Source organism: Eleutherodactylus coqui, chromosome 3, assembly GCF_035609145.1.
Source record: "Eleutherodactylus coqui strain aEleCoq1 chromosome 3, aEleCoq1.hap1, whole genome shotgun sequence".
Taxonomy (NCBI): Eukaryota; Metazoa; Chordata; class Amphibia; order Anura; family Eleutherodactylidae; genus Eleutherodactylus; species Eleutherodactylus coqui.
In genome coordinates, this window is record NC_089839.1 from 259,615,874 (window position 1) to 259,630,193 (window position 14,320).

Sequence of the window (14,320 nt, forward strand, 5' to 3'; positions counted from 1 at the left end):
TTCTATCTCCCTCCTCCTCCCACTTGTCTCTCCCTAAACTTCTATGGGTAGCACGAGTCATCCCTCTCCACCATTTGCTATCACTCTTGTGATCTCTATTACTAGAAATGGACTTCACTTGACAACAGGCAGTGGACAGCAAATTAGAAACAGAGGAAAAACCTGGTGGCTAGCACTCTAGAGGGATTTTACAGCACGAAAACTGTATTTTAGTTAAGTAAAGTGATTTTCACTTTTGCTATCTCTCACATTAGCCATCATATAGGCATAAGTAAACCTAAACAGAATTTCAAAAGCCATATGTCATAAAAAAAAATACAATAAATTCTTGTGACAGTAAAACATACCTGTATGAGAATAAATGTACCACAAAGCTCCCGTTAATAGTGCACCAATTATAAAGGCTGCAAATGCGATTCCGACCACTACTGGTGTGTCCAGCCCATAGAAAATTGCTAGAGGAAAAAGAAGAAGAAAAAAAAAAACTTATTAACGGTGATTGTCGAAGAACTTTTACATTACAGATACGATATTTTTGGCTCTACGTCTAAAAAGTTCACAGTGAATTACCAGTGCTATAGAGGGCACACAGAGGGCGATCCTATACCAGCATGTGTCTGTTTGTTTTTCCTTATGAGATCAACGTAATCTGGACTAGAAATGACCTTCCCACGTTGCTGTGAAGAATCAGGCCCTTTGGTACATGTCTAAAAACAGCACTGTGAAAAATGGATTTTTGCAGAAGCACTTAACTGCCGTGGCCTTTAAAAGCCGCACTGACAATATTACCAGGGCTTAAGGAAATATCACTTATTCCTACATGTGCGCAGCCATTTCAGCCAACTTTATTTTGTAACCTATGAAACCTTCTTGGCCTTCTTCCCATTTGTAGGTGGAGAAAGGAATCGCTTGTGAAACGAGTGATGTCAGGCAAAGGACACAAAATCACAGAAATAGAATCTATTGTTCTGAAATTTTGGCAACGCTGCGTATGTTTGAAATTAATTCCAGACGAAAAATACAACACTTCCTCTAGTTGGAAAAGTCGCAGAGACACCCTCGACTAATGTCCAAGTGTGGTTCTATTTATTTTCAAATCCTTCAGGCATTCATTTTTTTCAATGGCATATCCGCCCTATTCTAATAATAAAGGGAGCCGAATTGAAATCAGGAGGTTGAGTGGACAAATAAGGTCAATAGCTCAGCAGAAAAAGCAGCAACTCGTGCCAGATCCTGCGGAGGTCACAGCCCGGACTTAGAAACTGTGAGTTGCTGAGTAGTATTCACAATGATAGGCTTGATATCTACACAGTGAAGCGGCAGAATGTCATCGAGCCCACCCTATCATTGTCAAAATACAGCATATCAATCTGCAAGGGACTAGTGACAACCCCATTAACACGAGGTACAACGTGGCTCAACCTGATGCCATTTCCTTGTCAGGATACGACTCTCGTTATGACCTAACTGTACGGTGATAACATATTATTTACTTATAGAATAGGGATCAGAATTTAAAGTTCTAATCAAAACTTAATATCATAATTTTGATCGCAGTGTTAGAGATATATATATATATATATGTATGCGTGTATCTATGTAGCTATATACACACTCACACAATGGGGTGGCCAAAAATATGAAAATGTATGAAATGTATTAGAGCTGCACTTTTAATCACTACTTGGCTGAGAGTTTTCCCAACAAATTTGTTTTTACCTCACCTCTTGCCCTGCTCTGAGTGGTTTAAGGAGCCAGCTGGTAACAGCAGCTGAGTGGCTCAAATCCCTGACTAATGGAACCTTGTTGTTCACTTCTGCCTCGGCAAGATCTGTGTCATATTACTTTCACTTAAAAACGGTCTCCACATGTCTTATTGAAATAGGATTCATAATTCCATGTGACTTAAGGCACCCATGTCATATGAGGTTTCCATATTTTTAATAAATATATATATATTTTTTTTTTTTCTTGTTTTCTTTTTTTTTATTTTATTGTATGGCAGAGTGGCATATTTACACCACTAGGGGACCAAATTTCTAAAAAATGGAAAAATGGTCAGCAGGAAAACGGAGGCCGTTCCCCATCTTCTAACTGGCTAATAAAGTTGATTAGCAGAGTGCTTAACAAGTTCAATATTGCCCTTTTACATCGAATGACCTGTCAGGCACAGATCATCCCAGTGATAATTATTCCTGTGCCTTTATACAGGAACAAGCATTGCTCAGTGAATGGAGGTAGAGCGGACTGGAGATCATTCCCTTCTGTCCGCTTCCACAATAAACAGGCCATCATTCATAGATGAATGACTGCTTGTTAACAGAGGTTGTTCAGATTTGTGCATGCAGAAACTGAACAAAGAACAAGAAATGAATGGATTCTCGCTTGTCGTTCAGTTGGGGGAAGGAATTAAGACTGAATGATAAATCGTTCTAATTCTCGACAAATGCGGTAACCTTGATGGTTTATTGGACCATATAAAAGAGCCATAAGTGGATAGCGTGTTCATCCCACAATGCTCCCAGTATGGGGATATGCCAAGGCCAGTGGAAGCCACCAGGAACATTGGTATGGACATGTCTGTTTTGAACTGATGGGCAGAAGACCTACAATCTGATAGTTAGGATGCTATATGTTTAGATAGTGGCCAGACAGCCAGGAGTTTGTTTTGTGTGTTCGTTGTATTATATATAGTGTGTGCCAAATAAAGTTAACTTTGGTTAGTTTAAAAAAACAACTTGTGTGAAAGTGAATTGCTTCATATGCTAGCCATCTTGCCCCAGAGGTGGTGATCTGCATGAGCTAACTAACCCCCAAGGGGTCACAATACATGGCATTTGTATCAGTATGACTTACGTTCAGGTATACTTGGAGGGACTTTATTGATTGGAGTACCTGTATCAAACACGAATAATTATCATTATTACACATAAGAATGAAACAAGCATTAGATGGATATAAATATCCTATAAATGCATTAAAATGAGATATTATATAGCAATAACTTAGAGGGCATTCCCGTTATATACAGAAGAAGATACCAGAAGAACACATAGGGATGAAGTAGCTCTTTTTTATCTATTTCTATGAACAAGAGGAATATCTTCTATATTAGAACAGGGCCAGTATCTTTTAATTATACGTTTTTAAAAGAGAAAAATGGGTAGAAATAGTATAAAATCAAATTTTCTTCATTTGTTCCATTTTCTATTTTTCCTGGATTCCAGGCAGAGGTGTAACTATAGAGGATGCAGGGGATGCAGTTGCACCTGGGCCCATGAGCCTTAGGGGGCCCATAAGGCCTCTCTTCTCCATATAGGGAACCCAGTACTATGAGTAAAGCATTATCGTTGGGGGCCCTGTTACAAGTTTTGCATCGGGGCCCGGGAGCTTCAAGTTACGCCTCTGATTCCAGGTAGTTAGTTCTTATAATTACCCGACTCAACGCTGTCAGCCCTGAAAGTCAGCGCAAACTGTGCCGTCGGACCGCTGGCTACACACTGTGAGCACGCACCCCCATTTATTGCATGGGCTGCAAGGATTTTCGGGGTTGAGAGAGCTAGATTGGGGAGTCGCATAACTACAGGAAATACCTCCTGGACTCCAGGAAACCTGCCATTTGAGCACCATAGCTTAATTTATGGTGCTCATTCCTGCACAGTAAATGTCGCCTGGAAAAAAAAAATTACAAGAATTTTTTTTTTTTTTTTTTGGTAACCCAGTCTGCAAGAAAAAGTTTTTATCAAAAAGTTGTATGTACTCCAAAATGGTGCCAATAGAAACTACAGGACGTTCCACAACAAATGAGCCCTCGACAAAAAAATATAAAAAGGTTTTGGCGGCGGAAAATAATTTTAAGTTTTTAAAAAAAATTAGTACAGCATTAAAAAAAACCCAACTATTTACATTTTGTATTGTCCTAATCATACTGACCCGCAGAATAAAGCGATCATAACATTTTGGCAGCATTGTGTACGACATAAAAACAAGACTCCCCCAAAGATGGTGGAATTTCATTTTATTTCCATTTCACTCCACTTAAATTTTTTTTAAAGTTTTCCAGTAGATTTGGTACATCACATAGTACCATTAAAAATGACAACTCGCCTGCATAAAACAATCCCTCAGACAGCTACGTCGATGGCTGAATGAAAGAGTTATGATTTTTTTGAAATTGGGGAGGAAAAAAACAAAAAAACAAAAAGGGGTTAAAGCTTTCTTGCCCAGTGCTGAGTAATGAAAATGGTCCCATAGTAACCCTGTGTTTGTTAAACAAAGGAATGCTACTAATCTATTCCTCGCTTTGATCACTTAGCTCATTTATATGTTCAATGTATGGCAAACTCATTGGTTACAAGAGGCTCGTCGGCACCATATAGTCACATGACATTGCAGAGAACAAGCCTTTTTGGCCCTATTTCAATCCTTATTACTCTAAAGTTTATGAAGCAAAGCCTATAACTAATATGAGTTAGTGAACGATGATCATTAATCAGCATTTCTGGATTGCTACATTACACAGTGAATAAACTCACTGCCCTCATGCACCGTTCTATACAAGATTTCCCAACATCCCCATTTAAGGATATCTTTGGTACTGAACTGTTTACATCGAGCTAAATCCTAAGAAGCAAATATTTAAAGCCTGTTACACCATCCTATAGTGCTGTTGTATACATTGGCCTCGTGCACCCCCACTGGGTGTATTGATGCATTGGATTACCTGGAGGTTTCCCTTCTGAGACCACGGCCAAAGGCTTGGTCAGTGTTTTCTTGTTGTCTATCATAACGATGATCGTTCTACTGTCGAGAGTGACACAGGCTTCCTCAGGACGAATGCACTGGAAAAAAATATATACAGGGTCAAGGAGGTATTCATAGTGTATAGTTAAATATCTTCAGCACTGTCATGCCAACCTGGAACATGGATGGAACAGGTAGAACTGCTGTCCAACTAGACGGCCAAAGAGAAGATTTAGTTACAGAATCCTTAAAAGAACCATTCCAGACTAGAGAATAACGAATGACGTTACACTAGACGTATCTATCCAGGTCTCCAAGTGCTAACCACTGAGCCACCATACTGTTATTATTCATATGTGTTGTCTAGGAGCTTTTTACGTATCTGGAGCATTTACGTTAGAAACAAATAACATTAAGTCAGCGATAAGTGAAAGGTCGGCCGTCCCAAAAGGCTTCCTACACACTATCTTATTTCTGAAGTTTTTTTTGAAAAACAAAGTGCCAGAAAAATCACATAATTTTTTTTTTTGCGCTGCTTGCGTTTTCCGAGGGCGTTCTTTTGGTAATGTTTTTTTTAATATCACATTTAGATTTTTTTTCCTATAAAGAAGCTGTGAGGAAATGTTTTTCTTTTTTACAATACAGACTTGGAGCATGCTGTTATTTTGAAAAACCTAAAAAGCGCAGCAAAAGTGAGAGAAAAAGTTGTAATAAAAATGCATTGTTTGTAGTCAATTTCATATTTTATTTTTGACTCACAGCGATTAACTGGACACAAGAACATAGAAAATAGACATCAGCCCACTTCCGCTGATGAAGCTGATCAGCCCTGGAATATACACCCACAGCATGGAGGAAACCATCGGGCCGGTTCCCAGGTAATAAATCCAAAAAAAGAGGTAAATCTCCATTCAGCGTAAAAATATTCTTGAATTTATTGAAGCATAATTAAAAAACTTAGGGTGGACATCCTGGGTAAAGAAACTTTGCCAAAGCATGTGCACCCCGAGTTTTTAACTATGCTTCAACAAAGTTAGGAATGTTTTTACCTTAGCTGGAGATTTACCTCTTTTTCCACATTTATTAACATTGTCTAAAAGTTACAAACTAAGAGAGACAATCATACAAGGGGGCTAGATTCATCACAGCGACTCTCGCTGGATGGTAAATCTACTGGATTCTAAGACTGTGTAGTCTTACGTTTGCACCACCTATTATCATCTGGCTTGGTTTATGCTGAAATCTGGTGCAAATTATCACAATTTAGGCCATACCCCTGTTTGCAAACACATGCCCCTCCTTTGGATGAGCCAGAAAAAGTGTCTAAAAACACTGTAAATGTGGCGCAAACATGTAAGACAATTTTCTGGTGCAGTTGCCACCCAAAAACTATCATGATTTGAATAGCAAATCTGCTCTGCTAGTAAAAAAAATAACTATATAATACCTACTGTCTAAGACTGTTGAATGGTAAGGGAGCTTTCATACAGGACGGAACTGTTAAAAGTAACATGTAGTAGGCATACAGATTTTGGTGCGGCATTTTCTGCACAACAGCAAATTCTGCTGCCAAGAGTCCGGAAAGGTTGGGCACTGTTGGAACTGTGACCGGTTTTCACAAGTTGTATTTTTTATTTAAAAACTTAAAATTCTCATTAAATCCGATTATCTCCTAGGGAACGCACATTAGATGAATTGTAACCTAAACTCTAAACACATGGTTAGGAGATTCTGTGGAGCAGGTGAACAAACAAGGTCATTGATTCCTATTAGCAACGAAGAAGAAAAGTATCCAGCATCCAAAAAGTAGCTGAATGGCCTAGGTCTAATTGATTTATTTGGTTGTCACTCTACTTCTTGAATCTTGAATACACCCGTCAGATATCAGGAAGCACTTGCCAACTCAACATGTTGAAGGGTAGTGAAACGTCTTGATAATAGCCAGTCATGTCTTACTTTCTAAATCCAGGTCCCTGGAGTCTGGGCCTGCTGTGAAATATAATCCGCTCTTGTGTTCCTTGTTACTCAAATGAGGCAAAACGCACTTCTGAACACAAGTAACCTGACACAAATAACTGTCAGTGTCTCTACTTGACTTTAGTAGCATGAAAAAGCACTTAAGATAACTCCATTCAGACCTATTGGGGCTTTCTGGATTTCCTTCATGCTCACACAACAAAATTCTTTTCTTGCCTGTTACAGTATCAATGCTCATCACACGATTCTATTAAATGGAAGCGAAAACCAAAGCTTGGCAGTAGACTGCACTTGAAATAAAGCATGCACGGGGTAGAGTACTACATGAGGTCATGCTCCGCAAAGACCGAAGGAATCAAGAATTAAAGGGATTGTCCCACGAAATTAACCTATTCCCTATCCACATGATTGGAGATAAGTATCCGATCAATGGAGGTCTGACCCCCACCAATCAGGAGAATGGGACGCCTGACAGCCCTGAAATGAAAGCAGTGGTGGTCACAAGTGCACTCTACCACTCCATTCATTTCTACGGGACTGCTGGAGATACGGTACAAGCACTTGGCTATCTCCCGAAATCCAATGGGAATGAATGGAGCGATACTAATAAGATACTTATCCCCTACCTTGTGGACAAGGGATAGGATGATTTTATGGGACAACTGCTTTAAAGAAATACAGGCATGTAAAGGGCAATCGGAGGACAAAGACTGACATTTATTAAAGTCTGGCATTTTATACAACAGTCATAATAAGGCCGTATTTACGAGGATGATATTCTTACGCAAGTTTTTTGCGTTGTCAGACACACAAAATGCACACATTGTTTGCAATGGATCTACTACATGGGCGATTTTGTTCTTGCAATGATGCCCCAAGATGGAAAAATCACAGCCTATCCAATTTTCATGCGAGTCTCACATGAGACTACAACATGCAGAAGTGTGATATCCCGCCCATCAAACAGAATATGGACTCAGGGTTCATGTTCTATGTGATGCGAGTCATGCCCCAGAATCTCAGGCTTGACTGTCTATTAGCCTCGCAAATTCAGCCCAAAACATCATTGGAGTTAATTGTGACAAATTTATTAAAAGGCGCAAGTCTCCTAATAAATGTAGCACATTTTGGATTGCCCTAAAGTCAGAAAGTGAAATTTATGCCTGTTGTGGGTTGGTATATCCTATATTTAATCAGTTTAGCTCGTGGCAAATTTCTCTATCCACCAAAGTTGACTTTTTTGCGACCTGCGACTCAGGGTTTCTGTAACCTGCAACTTGTGCTGTAACCCCATTGACCTCAAGGACAAAGGTCACATGGCTACATGGTGATATTTGATTGCGCAACCTCTGTTGTGGCTAAAGTCGTGTTGTGGCCTTAGCCTAAGAGTCTGTGTTTTTGGCACATGTAAAAAAAAAAAAATTAGCAAATGTTTGCCCTTTGCACTGTTAAGTCCAGGACAGAGTTGTTTTCTGTTCACTTTATGAGAGGAGGTTGATGTATGAACATTGAAGGCGTTCTCCGTTACAAATGAACTTTTTAAAATTCGCACACCACAATTCTCCCGATCTCTGTTGACAGCGGAAGTCAAGTGACTGCTGAGCGTCAATCAAAGGCCACCGAGTCACCGTTCCAGACTCCTGGCATTACAGCGCCCAGGATATGAGCGCTGATGCCAGGAGAACAGGTGACGATGCTTCTGATTGGTAGACAGCGGTCACCTGATTACTGCTGTCCACAGAAATTGAGAGAATCATGAGGCTGCACTGCTGGATCGACTGGGTAGAGGAAGATAAGTACCTTTTGCTTTATTGTTTTAACCCATTTGGCTCAAATTTTAAAAAGTTTTATTGCAGGAAGCCAATAGCGCCGTGCTCACTGCAGTGCCTAGTTTCCACTTAATCTAGCAATAGCAAGCCTGGCCACTGCAGTTTAAAGGGAGAGGTCTACTTCCTGCAGAAATCAGCTCAGTGCGCAAGCATACAGGTACAGCAAACAGCTGATTGGTGGGGGTCCCATGCAATGGACCTCCATCAATCTTGTATTGATGACCTATCCTGCTGATAGGCCATCAATAGTTTACAACTAGACAAGCTCTTTAATTAGTGTTGATCAAGGAGTCCCATTTTTCCCACAAATCACCCAAAGAAACATATTTCAGCTGGGCCCCCTTAGAAAATAATGGCAAATATGGTGGTAAAAGCCAAGCTCCTAGCCTCCTGTGCACTGGCCTTTACATGTGTGGATGTCTGGTTTATGTATCTGCTGAATCTTTGTCTTGAATAAAGCAATTTAACCGAAAAGAAGAAAATAGTCTGTTCGTCTTGGCAGCTGTAAGTGTTGTACTCTTGAAAATGAGCTTATCTTTGCTTTCGACTGGTCAGAGTAGGAGTTCCTTGTATTTGCACATTTTTCTTGTTAATTGTTAGTTAACCTGAAAAGGTTGCACATTTACCAGTGACCTCAAGTCCTTAAAGGATATGACAAAAGGGATAAAAAAGCCTAACGCTCACCTTGGGCAGTCCATCCAGTGCTCCATCGCTATTTGTGCACAGAGCCAACTCGCAGTGAAAGAAGACCAGAGAGGTGTTAAACATAGACTTAAACATGAAGCTGAAGCGCTTTTTCTCAGTCTGTTCTTGCAGCTTTGGATTGTTCGTATTCTTTACTGTGTAAAACTTCACCGAGTCATCTGTAGGACATATGTTCTCTATGACGATATGATCGGTGGAGGCATCCATATTGGAGGAGGAGGAAACAGAACAGGTCTGAATGACGAAGCTTAATTCTTTCTCAACCTTGGTTACTGAGACCTACAAGTTGAAAAATGGAGAATATTGGATTTTGTTTTCTGAACTAACACAGAAATAGCTTAAAGAAGTTTTCCAGGCAGCGCCTGCTGTTAGTTCCCCCGGGATACACCGGGGTCCGAGCGGAAGCCACTGCTCCGACCCCTGTGTAGTGACCAGCGCTCATAGTTACAAGCACAGCTCCTATTGATTTCAATGAGAGCTGCACCTGCAAATACGAGCGCCGGCCACTACACAGGGGTTGGGGCAGCGGCTTCTGCTTGGACCCCGTGTATCCCGGCACTGCCAGCGGGTGCTGCTGGAAAACCCGTTTAATGGCTGAAATTTTAACCATCTGTTCAGGTGCAAAGAAATAATAGAATGTGAGAACAATCTACAACACTGTCTATGTTTTAGTATATTTTGCAGAATTTCTCAGAAATTTCTTGTAGGAACCGTAAATGGACTGTGAAATAGTTCAAGAATAGGCAACACAGGCCCACCGTGAATGTAGGAGAGCGAGGAAATAAAAGGTTATCAGTGAAGAATGTCAGGAATCTGTAAATGCTGCTCATGTTTTCTTGCAATATTAGTGATGGTACAAATGTCTGCAATGTCTTATTTTCACAGCAGGGGTAAAAGTGATGGTACACTTGCAAAACAGTGACCAACGCATGTAATTCACCGGAGCGTTTCACAAACATGAAGGCTACTCTAGAAACAGGGTTTGCTAGATCCTTTCTTCTGAAATCTGTTCTACTGTATATAACAAGGATTCGGAGAGAAGACTTTGGTGATCTGGTAACAGAGCCACAAAAATACTGTGTGAGAATTGGACTGGGGTAAAGTTATTTTCTCTGATGAAACCCCTTTCAGACTATTGGGGACATCTAAAAGAATGATTGTCTGGAGAAGTAAGGTGAGAGCTACCATGAGTCCTGTGTCATGTCAACAGTAAAATATCCTCAGACCCTTCAAGTGTGGGGTTGCTTTTCATCCAAGGGAGTGAGTTCACTCATAATTTTGTCTAAGAACACTGCCATGAATTAAGACTGGTATCTAAACATCCTTCAAAAGCAATTTCTCCCAATCCTCTACAAGCCATTTGGTTATGATTCATGAACAATGCTTTCTCCAGTATGATGAAGCAAAACATTGACATTTTTGGTCCATGGTTAGAAAACTCCCTAGATCTCAATCCCATTGAGAACTGGTGGCCAATACCCAAAACAAATGACAAGAATGGGTTGCCATCAGTCAAGATTTGTCCCAAAAGCTTATATCCGGCATGACAGAGCAAATTGGAAAAGTCTTGGGGAAAAAAAGGCCAACACTGTAAATATCAAGTCTTTACCTAAACTTGATGCATTTGTCAATAAAACTTTAAAAACTTATGAAATGCTAAGAATTATACTTCTATATACCATAGAAGAAGCTGACTAAAAGATCTGAAAACACGGATGCAGCAAAGTTTGTGAAAACCAAAATCTGTGTCAGTTACATCAACTTTTGACCATGACTGTAGTCTAGAGTATTTGTAATGTTAGATGGAAGGCATGCTAAATGGATAAATGGAGCCTGTTTGAGGAACTTTTAACATTGCATGGGGCATTGCTGTCCTAAAGGGGCTGTATATTTTCCACAAACCTTATAAAGTAGGGTCACTCCTTTATTAGTGAGACTTCTCTAAAGAAGGCTCTTGATTATTGTGGTCATTCGACACTATTTAATCTCATACTAGTACAATTTTTCAATTTTTCATGGGATTGTCCCAAAAAACAGGTAACAAAGTGAGAGGTGTGCAACTCTGAGCATAAGTAGGCATTCTTGGTAGGGTGCATGGGTGTTCCCAGATTGATCAGCCGGGGCTTAAAGTGTCCTGTGAATGGGAACATAAATGTTGGGAGGTATGTTTAGCTTTAGGGGCCATCCATTCCCATCATTGTGCTGTCCGTGTTTTTAACTGACTGAACATGAACCCATTAAAGTAAACTGGGCTATTCACACTAGCCTTTTTCAGGCTAATTGATGAACCACATAAAAAGAAAATGTCCTATTCTGGTCCATATTCATGGACCAGGATTACCCATGAAAATGGTAGCATTGGGGGCAAAAGAACATTTTTCCTTGCAGGTCCTCATACTATAAAGGCAGATCGTAGAGGGTGTAAGCAAGGTTGCCAACCTGAATTTTTCATTTCCCTAGACAGCTTACCCAAAAATTACAGACAGCCCATATATTTTATGGACTCATTGGAAAACCATAATGAATGATTAAGATTAGAAGTGAAACCTGTCCATAGCTCAGAAACTGATATGATCTCATTACTAGCATTTACTGTAAAATCATAATTGCCATCATAACAACCTGCACAACTATCACCAGCCTAAAAAAGTACACATCTAATAATATTCATGGACACTGGAAAGAAGTCCCCTATTTTTCCGGGCTGTCCAGGAATCTCTGGACAGTTGGCACCCCTGGGTGTAAGGGAGGGGTTCCATTGACCAACTTGATAGGCTTTTTACTACTGAAGACTGATCAGCTTTAGTTTCTAGAGCAAAGAGCAGCACAGATCCCCAAACCAATGATGTCAGTGGAACCTTACCTCTACGAAGACCTGTCCATTTTCAGCCACGGGGAAGGGGTCTTGAACAGGAGTTAGAAACAAATCAGTCTTATACAGCTCCATTTTAAATGTGACATTGGGTGGAGCCGGGGGATCCGTGCCGTCTCTTGGAATTGTGCAGCTAATCTATGAACAGAAACAACAAAAAAGGTAAAGAATATAAACTATTAGGAGATGAGATGAGGCAAATACCAGTGCAATACATCAGGTTTTACTCAACTGGTCTATTCAGAATGATACCCACCAGTGAGAGAACTGTATAGGACTGGGAAATAAAGCGGTTAGTCATATTACCTTTTTAATGGGCACTCAGTCATCTAACGGAAGGTAGCGCACAGCACAGTACCGATAAAAAAAACTTACTATATCTGTATAATACTGATACAAGTGTATTAAGGCTTATGCTGGATCTGCTCTGCAGTAACGAATATTATCTAATATCGTGAACCACGCTGATTACTAAGATATTTGTATCTGAATAGTGATTTTATAACCATAGGGTTTCCTTGTGTAATATCTAAATGCTCCTTAGTGGTGGCTGTAAGTAGGCAGTATTATGAAGCGGGAATTTCCGCGGCAAATCTGCCTTGTGTGAACCCAGCTGCGAACTACGCCATTAATGTAGCGTGGCTATGTACGTTGCGCAACTCGACAGTCATTGACTGTGAATGGCTAAGCAAACAGCATTACGTGCCAAATAATCTTTCAACACGTTAACTACACTGATCTCGAATGCCAGACTTCAGTTTGGCGAACGCTGCATTTGTATATTTGCATTCTTTTGGAAATGTATCAACATTTTAGTTTGTCCTGTTCTAAAATCACTAAGCATATAGCAAAAACTACAAATTTAGCACTGAATTTTGTGTTTTGAGGTCTGTGTAAGTGGGTAAGACTCAAAATGGGTCCAGTGATGGTCTAAGGAGCCCCTAAAGGTTGCAGTATTGTATCCACCCCTAACTATATACAACCCAAGTACTGGAAAGCACAAAGGAACACAAAAAGCAGCCGAAGCCTTATATTTGGTAGACAATAAAACGTCCCAGATGGACCGTTTGCAACAACATTCAGAAAATGCTCTCTCCCTGAAAGGCACATACCACCACAATTTCATGCCGCTTCAAGTAGAGAAGTTCTATTTCAGTTTCATCTGCGTCTCTTGGAAAACCGTTGTCTCCAGATTCCAAATCCTCGTAATCGCTAGGCCAGCCACTTCCCTCAGTGGGCGGTGACAGCGGAATAACAATCTGTAACATCACAGGAAAAGCTGTCAGTGTGACGGCTTTTTACAAAAAGAAAACCAAAAAGTTCTTTCTGACTAAATAACTACGATTGTACAATTACTGCTTCCCCTCCTCGGAGACTGAAAATGAATAGCCACCTTGTAGAGCCTATGACCTGAATGGCCGTACCAGAATATTAATATTGGAATGGCCTTTTTCTAATAATCTAATTAGTTTGTTGCCCTAAAAATTTGTTTGTGTATTTTGTCTACAAAGTAAAGTAGTTATAACATGCCTGTAGCTTTCATTGCTGGAAGGCGAACGGGGACATAAGAGCTACCAACAACACTGTCTTTGTAGTATAGGAACGCTCAGGCTCGCATAGGCAGCTATTCCATTAATTTGATGGCATTAGGAAAGTCCTATTTATGCAAGACTCTTATCTATTATTTTTGGTTCACTGTTCGTAAACTTACGCTTAAAAATGGGAAACCGCAGAAACTTCTATAAATGTCATACTGACCTGATAGACTAAACCAGGCTATATGACAGCCAGACTGAGTTATGGAAAAGATGAAACCGGTAAGGAAAAAGGAACATGTGCTTTTTTTATATACCTACAGATCATGCCCTTGGGAGGAAGTTGCCCTATTGTGTGCATGATACTTGTGTCGAAAGAAGGATTTGGGTTATACTGCTGGCTCAAGTCCAGATTTGTTTCACTGTACAACCAAAACTGACGAATGAAGTATAGCTGCCTAATATACTTTGCACAGACGAGCCCAAATGGAAGAGCTAAATAACCTGCATGCCAATGAGTTTAAGATAGGATATGAGACCATCCATTGCTATACAAGTATAGCAACCTCAAGGTCTACACAAGAGCAACGCCCATATGATGCTTCACGCATCGAGGTACAACCAAGGCACTGTACGGAGACCGTCAACTGAAAATATTC

At 40.2% G+C, this 14,320-nt stretch overlaps 1 protein-coding gene across 2 annotated transcripts in view; it reads right to left on the minus strand.

Moving 5' to 3' along the window:
- Window positions 1-14,320, minus strand: part of TGFBR3 (transforming growth factor beta receptor 3) — a 201,725-nt gene that overhangs the window by 38,701 nt on the left and 148,704 nt on the right. Inside the window, exons 11-16 of one of the 2 annotated variants that reach the window (XM_066597343.1) lie at window positions 13,239-13,385; window positions 12,118-12,264; window positions 9,234-9,533; window positions 4,724-4,841; window positions 2,857-2,895; window positions 348-455 (exon numbers count right to left, since the gene is read on the minus strand). In XM_066597343.1, the coding sequence (XP_066453440.1) occupies window positions 348-455; window positions 2,857-2,895; window positions 4,724-4,841; window positions 9,234-9,533; window positions 12,118-12,264; window positions 13,239-13,385 (859 nt within the window). The remainder of the gene's footprint in view (window positions 1-347; window positions 456-2,856; window positions 2,896-4,723; window positions 4,842-9,233; window positions 9,534-12,117; window positions 12,265-13,238; window positions 13,386-14,320) is intronic. The other variant, XM_066597344.1, reaches the window with a different exon arrangement.